This window comes from Heterodontus francisci, chromosome 22 (genome assembly GCF_036365525.1).
Source record: "Heterodontus francisci isolate sHetFra1 chromosome 22, sHetFra1.hap1, whole genome shotgun sequence".
In the NCBI taxonomy this organism is placed as follows: Eukaryota; Metazoa; Chordata; class Chondrichthyes; order Heterodontiformes; family Heterodontidae; genus Heterodontus; species Heterodontus francisci.
Window position 1 is genome coordinate 36,053,581 of NC_090392.1, and position 10,775 is coordinate 36,064,355.

The window sequence follows — 10,775 nt, forward strand, 5'->3', positions numbered from 1 at the left end:
GGAATGGAGTTCTTACATGGGGCAGGGTGTGAGGAAGTGTAGTCGAAGTAGCTGTGGGAGTCGGTGAGCTTATAATGAATATTAGTGGACAGCCTATCCTCAGAAATGGAGACAGAGAAGTCGAGGAAGGGAAGCGAAGTGTCAGAGATGGACCATGAGAGAAGGGTGGAAATTGGAAGCAAAGCTGATGAAGTTTTCCAGTTCAGGGCAGCACTGATAACAGTCATCAATGTGCTGGAAAAAAAGTTAGGGTGGGGGCCTGAGTAGGAATGGAACAAGAAAAGTTTGACATATCCCACAAAAAGACAGGCATAACTGGGACCCGTGCAGGTACCCATAGCAACACCTTTTATTTGGAGGAAGTGAGTGGAGATGAAAGAGAAGTTGTTCAATGTAAGAACAAGTTCAGCCAGGCAGAGGAGGGTGGTGGTGGATGGGGATTGGTTGGGTCTCTGTTCAAGGAAGAGGCAGAGAGCTCTCAAACCGTCCTGGTGGGAGAAGGAAGTATAGAGATATTGGACGTACATGGCAAAGAGGTGGTTGGAGCCAGGAAACTGGAAATTGTTGAAATGACGTAGGGCATCAGAAGAGTCATGGATGTAGGTGGGAACAGACTGGACCAGGGAAGAAAAAAGTCAAGATAAGAAATCAGTTCCTTAGGCAGGAACAGGCTAAAACAATGGGCCTACCTGGACTGACCTGTTTGTGGATTTTGGGGAGGTAAAAGAACTGTCTGGGGTTGTGGGTCTATGAGGTGGGTAGCTGTAGTGGGAAGCTCTCCAGTGGAGATGCGGTCTGTGACAGTCCTGGAGACAGTGGCCTGATGTTCAGTGGTGGGGTCATGGTCCAGGGGAGGTAGGAAGTGTCTGAGAGTTGGCGCTGAGCCTCTGCAAGGTAGAGGTTGGTACGCCAGACAACAACAGCACCACCCGTCAGCAGGTTTGATCGCAATGTTAAGGTTAGACCTGAGAGAATGGAGTACAGCATGTTCTGAGGGAGACAAGTTAGAGTGAGTGAGGAGAGCGGAGAAATTGAGACGGCCGACATCACGCAGACAGTTTTCAATGAAAAGATCATGAGCAGGTAAGAGGCCAGAGGGAGGGGTCCAGGTGGAGGGAGAATATTGGAGGCGAGTGATTAGGTCCGCTGGTTGGGGGCAGGACTCCTAGCCAAAGAAGTGTGCCCGGAGGCGAGGGTGACGAAAGAAGAGCTCAACATTGTGCTGAGTGCAAAATTCATTGAGGTGGAAGCATAAGGAGATAAAACTGAGTACAGATCGTTCCAGTGTCAGATAGGGGAAGGTCAGATGGTATTGTGAATACACAGCAAAGGATAAGATTAGTAGAAGGGATGGGGTCAGAGGGAAGTGGATCTGGAGGGGCGTTGGGCCCCATGAGCTGCTGGAGCTTGCATTCCATAATACCTGAAAGGAAGAGAAAAAGTTTTTTCTTAATGCTTCGGATGAGGGATGTGAAGGAGCCTTCTGTTCCGTGCTCAGTAGCTCTAAACCATGAAAGTGAGCGACTGGAACACATCTTACAGGCCTCAGGATTAATCCACATGGGGACTTTGCTCTCAGTGAAGACCAAAGTGCCATTTGTCCCTCTCAGTGTGACTCTGAAGGACTGTGTCTGGGCTGAAGTTCTGTTCCTGCCGTACAATCCTCCCTCAGATTGTCCTTTCTAAGCTCCAGCCAGGTGATGAGAAATACTCAGATGGGAAAGACAAAAAGTGACAACAATGTGGTTTAAACAAAGCTGATTTATTTGACATTTATCCAGAATATTAAACTCCAGCCAAGTTACGTGGTTATTACTATTGGCAGAAACAAGCCCCAACTGTCAGAATAGAAACAAGGAACATTTACGGCACAGAAGGAGGCCATTCAGCCCTTTATGTCTGTGCCAGCTGAAAAAGAAGTATCCAGCTTAATCCCACCTTCCATTTGTTAAGGCCTGAGAGAGATCGTTAACGTGAAAAATACGAGATATGAACCCCCAGAACAATTTAACAAATTAGACAAGATTTCACATTTTAAGGCTTTTTTAAATAACCAAAGTAAAAGAAATCCCCAATTAACTAAATAGAACTTTGTAAAAAGCTGATACCCCAAATTACAATCAATGGTATTTACTTATTCAACACTTGAATATCTCACACCACATTTATACGTTACACCAGGGTTGTCCAACATACGGCCATGGACCAGTTTTCAGCCACCAAAGGTTTCCGTCCGGCCCGAGGGTGTAAACAGTACCCGGGCCATTCCTCATCCTCCTCAGGGATTCGTGACTGGAGATGAGAAATTTCCCTTTGTCAGACCAGCTTTTAAAAACATCTCAAGTCTGTTCCACAACTGATAGCTACTGACATTGGTAACAACCAATTCCCAACTTTGGACAGATTCTGGGTATTTTAAAAGGCCGCCGGAAAACCCTGAATCTGTCCAAAGTTGGGAAACGGCTGTCCCCGATGTTAGCAACTGTCAGCTGCGAAACTGACTTGAGATTTGAAAAAAACTGATCAACTATCTGCTGAGCGTTCTGTCAGAGAGAGAGGGGGACAGACAGAGAAAGATAAAGGGGAAGGACAGAGATAGAAAGGTGGACGGGGGGGGGGTGGCGATAGAGAGAAAGGGGGGCAGAGAGAGAGGGAGAGAGAAAGGAGGGCAGAGAGAGAGGGAGAGAGAGGAGGCAGACAGTGATCAAGATCACTCCTGACAGAATACTCCGCATCGTTAAAAGTGCGTGGGCAAACAGTGACTACTTATGCAAGCAAAAAAATGCCAAGTTTCTCACTAAATCAGTGTCCAATACAGTAAAGTGAAAGCAGGTCAATTCATTAGTCTTCTCATTTAAAACTTCTTCACAAAAATGTACATTTGTTGCCGTTTTGATGAATAGCAAGATAAATTTTAATGCTGTTATCTTTCTGAAATTGTCTCACCAACCCCCTATGCAAGACAAATTCACAACGTGGCCACCCATGCAAAAAAATTGGACAACCCTGTGTTACACAGTCCTTTCTGATGATGAAATCCTTTGCAGTTAAAAGTCCCAATTCCCCCCAGTTCGATGGGCTGGAATCTTCCTGACTTTTCAGAAAAACAATATTTTCCTTCTCTCACGTCTTCAAGCACTTCTAAGCTGGACATCCATGGATAATGGGCCCTCCACAAACTGCAACTCTCAAAAAAAACGGTTCATGTTTCCGCAGCCTTTCGCTGTCTATCTTCAGCGAGCAGGCGTTCACTCTCTCTCTCTCCAGCTGCCTCTGCTGGGTGCCTTCTCTTAAAGCTTCCCTTTAGGCCTCACCCTGATGGGTTCTCTTCTTACAGCCTGCTTGAGGCCACAACATGTTGGTTCACTCCTTACAGCCTGTTATTCTCCAGAAAGTCTTTTAAATTTATCTGGTCCTAGAATTCAATAGTTTATTTTCTTCTCCAAATGCAAAGGCCAGATGTCTAGTGTCACAAAGCTACTTGGCTTTTCCATTGCCCCCAGGTGTTACCACCTGCCGGTTTGTTTACATGTTCTCAATGACTGATTCCTTGTTTTACAACCTAAACGTCTGGGAGGGTGAAACCCATTGTTCTTCAGGTGTTAGTGCTGTAGTCTCTGTTCTTCAGAAAACAGTCTTTGATCTGTTCCCTCTGTTGCCCTGGTAACCTTTTACAGAGTGGAGGTGAGGTCAGCTGACCTCCCAGATTCCATCTTGAACTTTTAAAAAATAATCCCAATCTATAAGACATAATCGTGTTACAAGGTGCAGTGTTCATTACACTAATTACATCGACAGAAACGAAGCACGACAGTGGCTCTGTTGGTTCCATTGTTGCCTCAGTCAGAAAGCTGTGGGCTCAGGTCCCACTCGAGACAGTTTGCTGTGTGTAATTGGCTGCCGTGTTTCCTACATTACAACAGTAACTACACTTCAATCATATTTCATTGGCCGTAAAGCACTTTGGGATGTCCTGAGCTAGCGAAAGGCGTATACTTGCAGATCTTTCTTCAACTGTCAGAATGAGCATGCTTCAGTCCTGGGTGTGATTAACAGCAGCAATAACAGCAGAATCCAACCCCTGCAGTCACTTGTGAACTCGGTGATGTTTCAGAAGGTCAGATGACTGAGTGAATCCCTTCCCACACTCGGAGCAGGTGAATGGCCTCTCCCCGGTGTGAACTCGCTGGTGTCTCAGCAGGATGGATGACTGAGTGAATCGCTTCCCACAGTCGGAGCAGACGAATGGCCTCTCCCCAGTGTGAACTCGCTGGTGTCCCAGCAGGGTGGATGACTGAGCAAATCCCTTCCCGCACTCGGAGCAGGTAAATGGCCTTTTCCCAGTGTGAACTCGTTGGTGTTCAGTGAGGTGGTCTAATCGCCTGAACCCAGTCGCGCAGTGAGAGCACCTGAATGGTCTCTCATCAGTGTGAACTCGCTGGTGTGCCAGCAGGTTGGATGAACGGGTGAACTGCTTCCCACACTCTGTGCAGGTGAATGGCCTCTCCCCAGTGTGAACTTGTTGGTGTGCCAACAAGTGGGATGAACAGGTGAATCTCTTCCCACACTCCATGCAGGTGAATGGCCTCTCCCCAGTGTGAACTTGTTGGTGTGCCAGCAGGTGGGATGAACGGGTGAATCTGTTTCCACACTCAGTGCAGGTGAACGGCCTCTCCCCAGTGTGAGTACGCTGGTGTACAGTGAGGTGAGATGATCGCTTGAACCCAGTCCCACAGTGAGAGCACCTGAACGGTCTCTCGTCAGTGTGAACTTGCTGGTGTTTCAGCAGGTCAGATGAACGGGTGAATCCTTTCCCACACTCAGTGCAGGTGAACGACCTCTTCTGAGTGAGAGTGCATTGGTGTGCCTCTATTTCATGTTTGCTTTTAAATGTCTTCTCACATTCAGAACATATAAAAGGTCTCCTATCACTATGAATGTTCTTGTGCGTGAGCAGGTGTGATGAATAAGTGAATCCCTTCCCACACATGGAGCAAGTGAATGGTCTCTCCACAGTCTGAGTGTGCTGATGAACATCCAGGTTAGATGGGTAATTGAATCCCTTCCCACAGTCTCTGCATTTCCACGGTTTCTCCATGGTGCGGGTGTCCTTGTGTCCCGCTAGGTTGGATGATAAGTTGAAGACTCGCCCACAAACAAAACATGTGCACGATTTCTCCCCACTGTGAATGGTGTGATGTTTTTTTCAGGCTGTGTAACTGATTATACCTCTTTCACAGTCAGTGCACTGGAACATTCTCACTTGGGATGTCACACTGATGTTAGAAATCTTTTCCCACAGTCAGAGCAGACAAACATTTCTCCTTCCACATTCAAAGGCTGATGATATTCAGGTCCTGATGAATCGAGTGACTCTGGCAGATCTCAACGTGATGTTTGGTTTGAGTTTCCTGTCTGCAAATCCTCCCCTTTAATAACCTGTAAAAGGAGTTGACAAAAATCATCACTGAGTCCAGGATAGAAATTCAGAACAGACAATTCTAGTAGTAGAACATTCTTTCCTCCCTTGTTTCCCCCAGACATGTGATCCATTCAAACTAAAAGAAGCCAAAATAAGCAACAAAGTCCCAACAAAAGCAAAGGGAATAAAAGCAAAATACTGCAGATGCTGGAAATCTGAAATAAAAACAGAAAGTGCTGGAAATACTCAGCAAGTCTGGCAGCATCTGTGGAGAGAGAAGCACAGTTAATGTTTCAGGTCAGTGACCTTTCATCAGAACTGGCAAAGGGTAGATATATAATATGTTTTGAGCAAGAGAAAGATGGGTGCGGGGGGTAGAAGAAGAGCTAAAGGGAACGTCTGTGATAGGGCAGGTGAGATTAAATGACAAAGATATCACGGAATAAAAAGAAAAGGGAGTGCCAATAGTTGTCGTAACAGTCAAAGCACTTGTCCAGAGGGAGTGATATAATGACAGAATAATTAACAGCTGTGTCCAAAAGCAAAAACATGCAAAACAAGTTGAAGACCAGCACAAGGCAAAAAAGACAATAAAAATGGAGTCCATGGCCAAAAGTATTGAACACAAGGTTGAGTGCAGAAGGCTGTAAAAAGTGCCGAAAGCAAAGGGAACCTTCCCAACTAAACCAGAATGTTACCAGCGTCTGTGAGACACTATGTATCCTGAGGTGCCCACCAGATGCAGAAGATATCAAGTGTGCTTCCTCACCAGGGCCACCCAGAATCTCAGAATCGTTAGTGAAGGAGGCCATTTGGCTCATCATGTCCGCACTAGCTCTCTCTGAAAGAGCAATTCTCTCAGTTCCATTCTACTGCCTTCTCCCTATAACCCTGTATATTCTTCCTTTTCATGTAACTGTCTAATTCCCTTTTGAATGCTTCAATTGAACCTGCCTCCACCATGTTCTCAGGTAGTCCATTCCAGATCTTAACCACTCGCTGCGTGAACAAGTTTTTCCTCATGTCACTTTTGCTTCTCTTGCCAAATACGTTAAATCCGTGCCCTCTCGTTCGCGATTCTTTCACGAGTGGGAACAGTTTCTCTCTTTCTACTCTGTTCAGACCCCTCATGATTTTGAATACCTCCATCAAATCACCTCTCAGCCTTCACTTCTCCAAGGAAAACAGTCCTAACTTCTCCAATCTATCTTCATAACTGAAATTCCTCGTCCCTGGAACCATTCTCTTTTCTGTGAATCTTTTCTGTACTCTCTCCAATGCCCTCATGTCTTTCCTAAGGTGCGGTGCCCAGAACTGGACATAATACTCCAGCTGAGGCCAAATTATTGTCTTATACAAGTTCAACATAACTTCCTTGCTCTTCTACACTATGCCCCTATTAATAAAGCCCAGGATACTGTATGCTTTATTAATCGCTCTCTCAATCTGTCCTGCCACCTTCAATCACTTATGCACATATCCACCCAGGTCCCTCTGCTCCTGTACACCCTTTAGAATTGTACCCTTTACTTTATATTGTCTCTCCATGTTCTTCCTACTAAAATGAATCATTTCCCATTTCTCTGCATTGAACTTCATCTGCCACCTGTCTACCCATTCCACCAACTTGTCATTGCCCTTTTGAAGTTCTACACTATCCTCCTTACAGTTTACAATGCTTCATATCATCTGCAAACTTTGAAATGGTGCCCTGTACACCAAGGTCTAGGTAATTAATACATACCAGGAAAAGCAAGGGTCCCAACACTGATCCTTGGGGAACTCCACTACAAACCTTCCTCCAGCCCGAAAAACATCCATTAACCACTACTCTTTGTTTCCTGTCACTTAGCCAATTTCGTATCCATGTTGCTACCGTCCCTTTTATTCCACGAGCTACAAGTTTGCTCACAAGTCTTTGTGTGGCACTGCATCAAACGCCTTTTGAAAGTCCATGTACACAACATCAACAGCATTGCCCTCATCAATCCTCTCTGTTACCTCCTCAAAAAACTCCAGCAAGATAGTTAAACATGATTTACCCTTAAGAAATCCATGCTGACTTTCCTTAATTAACTCACTTTTGTCCATGTGACTATTGATTTTGTCCCGACTTATTTTTACTAGAGGTTTTCCCACCACCAAAGTTAAACTGACTGGCCTGTAGTCTCTGGGCTTAAAAAGGGTGTAACGTTTTTAATTCTCCAGTCCTCTGGCACCACCCCTGAGTCTAAGACCGAAAAATTATGGCCAGTGCCTCTGCGATTTACACCCTGATTTCCCTCAGTATCCTTGGATGCTCTGGAGATAGTGGATGCATTGGCGATCATCTTCCAAAATTCTATAGGTTCTCGAACGTTTCCTGCAGATTGGAAGGTAGCAAATGTCACCCCACTATTTAAGAAGGGAGGGAGAGAGAAAACAGGGAACTACAGACCGGTTAGCCTTACATTAGTAGTAGGGAAAATGTTAGAATCTATTCTAAAGGATGTGATAAATGGACTCTTGGGTAATAATGATCTGATTGGGCATAATCAACATGGATTTATGAATGGGAAATCATGTTTGACCAACATGTTGGAGTTTTTTGAGGATGTTACTAACAGAATTGATAAAGGGGAGTCAGTGGACATAGTATACTTGGATTTTCAGAAGGCTTTTGATAAAGTCCCCCACAGGAGGTTGGTTAGCAAAATTAAAGCATACAGGATAGGAGGTAATATACTGGCATGGATTAAGAATTGGTTAACAGGCAGAAAACAGAGAGGAAGAATCAATAGGTCATTTTCACGTTGGCAGGCTGTGACTAGTGTGATACTGCAAGGATCAGTACTTGGGCCCCAGCTGTTCACAATATATATCAATGATTTGCATGTGGGTACCAAATGTAATATTTCCAAGTTTGCAGATGACACAAAACTAGGTGGAAATGTGCATTGTGAGGAAGATGCAAAGTGGCTTCAAGAGGATTTGGACAGACTTAGTGAGTAGGCAAGAACATGGCAGATGGAATATAATGTGGAAAAATGTGAGGTTATCTATTTTGGTAGGAAGAACAGATGTGCAGAGTATTTGTTAAACGGTAAGAGATTAGAAAGTGTAGCTGTACAAAGGGACCAATGAGTCACTGAAAGCTAACATGCAGGTGCAGTAAGCAATTAAGAAAGCTAATGGTATGTTAGCCTTTATCGCAAGAGGATTTGAGTACAGGAGTAGTGAAGTCTTACTTCAATTGTATATAAAATGGTTAGACTGCTCCTGGAGTAATGTGCGCAGTTTTTGTCCCCTTACCTTAGGAAGGATATTATTGCCATAGAGGGAGTGCAACGAAAGTTCACCAGACTTGTTCCTGGGATGGTGAGTCTGTCCTATGAAGAGATATTTTGGAAACTGGGCCTGTATTCTCTAGAGTTTTGAAGAATGAGAGGTGATCTCATTGAAACATACAAAATACTTAAAGGGACAGAAAGGGTAGATGCAGGTAAGAGGTTTCCACTGGTTGGGGAGTCTAGAACCAGGGAACACAATTTCAAAATAATGGGGAGGCCACTTAGGACAGACATGAGGAGAAATTTCTTTACTCAGAGGGTTGTGAATCTTTGGAATTCTCTATCCCAGAGGGCTATGACTGAGTATGTTTAAAGTAGAGATTGACAGATTTCTAAATACCAATGACATAAAGGGGCATGGGATACTCTGGTGAAAAAGGCATTGAAGTGGATGATCAGCCATGATTGTATCGAATGGCAGAACACGCTCGATGGGCTGAATGGCCTACTCCTGCTCCTATGTTCCTATACACCTCATCTGGTCCTGTTGCTTTATCTACTTTAAATACAGCCAGCCTATCTAGTATTTCCTCTTTATCAATTATAAACCTCGAGTGTCTGATTTACCTCCTCTTTCAACATTGCCTGGGTTGCATCTTCTTCCTTGGTAAAGACAGATGCAAAGTATTCATTTAATACCTCAACTACACCCTCTGCCTCCACATGTAAATCCCCTTTCTGGTTCCTAATCGGCCCCACTCATCCTTTTACCATCCTTTTACTATTTATAAGCTTATAGAAATCTTTGGGATTTCCTTTAATGCTAGCTGCCGGTCTCTTTTGATGCTCTTTTTGCTTCCTGCACAGAGAAACCCAAAGATATGGGGCCTGCAGCCAGAATGACATGGTCCCCGCACATCCTGGCACATTGCTGTTTTAACCAGGCCCAAAAGCAGATTCACAGCCTCTAACATAATTACACCCCCCCCCCCAACCAACCAACCAACCACAGAGCAACCAAAGATTAGGAGCATGGGACTAAAGTGTAACTAAATGTTGAGCAGCATCCCCTTCAGGTAACTACACAGGGTCTACAATCTCTCACACTGAATATTTACATAGCCCATGGACTCCTGTAAGCTGCGAACATCACATGCAGCCTGGGAGTTGGTGAACCTGCTTCAAACCCTGTCGTCCAGAAAGCTCCCGTACAGAACACTACGACCCGGTTAGGAACAGACCCTGAAGCCTCGCCCACTCTGTGCCCTCACCAAGATGGCCGCGCATATGCCCTCAAAGCGCCGTGTCCAAGATGGCGGCCAGTGTTGCCGCTTCACCGGGCCTGTCACCGCGGGGTAAACACGGGGCCTCAGGCCGACCCCAGGTGTTTATGAAGCTTCCCAGCCACTCACAGCTCCAATTGCTCCCCTGCACCCACAATCTCCTCCCACCTCCCGAGCCGCCTCAGTCCGTCAATGTTTTGGGTTTTTGTTCCCGGATATTCCTGGTCTCCCTTCAATCGGGGAACTGAGTCCATCCTTTTAATTTATTATTAATTTCAAACATGGCCTGTTAACGGGAAAAGCCCCGCAGCTGCCGCCCCGCTCGATGCAAACGCGGGACCTGGAGATTTTTATTCGGAACTTGCGGCCTACACCCAGTGTTTCTGAAGCCTCCCTGCCCATCCACCAACTCCATTCCTCCCCTGCTCCCCGCGACTCTCACCCGCTGCAAAAGCGTCTCCAGCACTCGCACATCTCTAATCACAGTGACACTGCGCATGCTCCAGATATAGGCCAGCATTGCACCTGCGCGCTGGACTCCTGTAGCGTGAATAGGGCACATTCACTGCTGCGGGGGCGGGGTGGTGCTGGGTAATACACCCGCCATTGGCATCCCTAATTAGTAACGAAAAGTGATATACTGTAAACGGATTGTGGCAAATTATTAAATAATTCATACAGAAACCCAAATGCGAAGTTGGATATCTGGATTTGATTAGTATCACTTTGGATATATTTGCCTGAGAGGGATTGCAATGAAGACTCTCTAGACTGATTCAACGATTGTCCTAAAGGCTCTGT

General features: G+C 45.4%; 1 protein-coding gene across 9 annotated transcripts; it reads right to left on the reverse strand.

Moving 5' to 3' along the window:
* Window positions 1-1,751: 1,751 nt before the first annotated feature.
* On the reverse strand, window positions 1,752-10,470 carry LOC137381308 (zinc finger protein 436-like). 9 transcript variants are annotated; one of them, XM_068053675.1, is made up of 3 exons: window positions 10,417-10,435; window positions 8,714-8,790; window positions 1,752-5,439 (listed from the first exon to the last, which is right to left on the reverse strand). In XM_068053675.1, the coding sequence occupies exon 3, from the start codon at window positions 5,096-5,098 to the stop codon at window positions 4,088-4,090; it is 1,011 nt and encodes a 336-aa protein (XP_067909776.1). In that variant the 5' UTR covers window positions 5,099-5,439; window positions 8,714-8,790; window positions 10,417-10,435; the 3' UTR covers window positions 1,752-4,087. The 9 variants fall into 9 exon arrangements, with proteins under 9 accessions (XP_067909776.1, XP_067909774.1, XP_067909775.1 ...); XM_068053673.1 differs by lacking the exon at window positions 10,417-10,435 and adding an exon at window positions 9,963-10,388; XM_068053674.1 differs by lacking the exon at window positions 10,417-10,435 and adding an exon at window positions 9,810-9,942.
* Window positions 10,471-10,775: the final 305 nt, after the last annotated feature.

What these genes read in the sequence shown, in the direction of transcription:
- LOC137381308 (XM_068053679.1), bottom strand. Translation starts at nt 5,098, where the DNA reads ATGGAGAAACCGTGGAAATGCAGAGACTGTGGGAAGGGATTCAATTAC.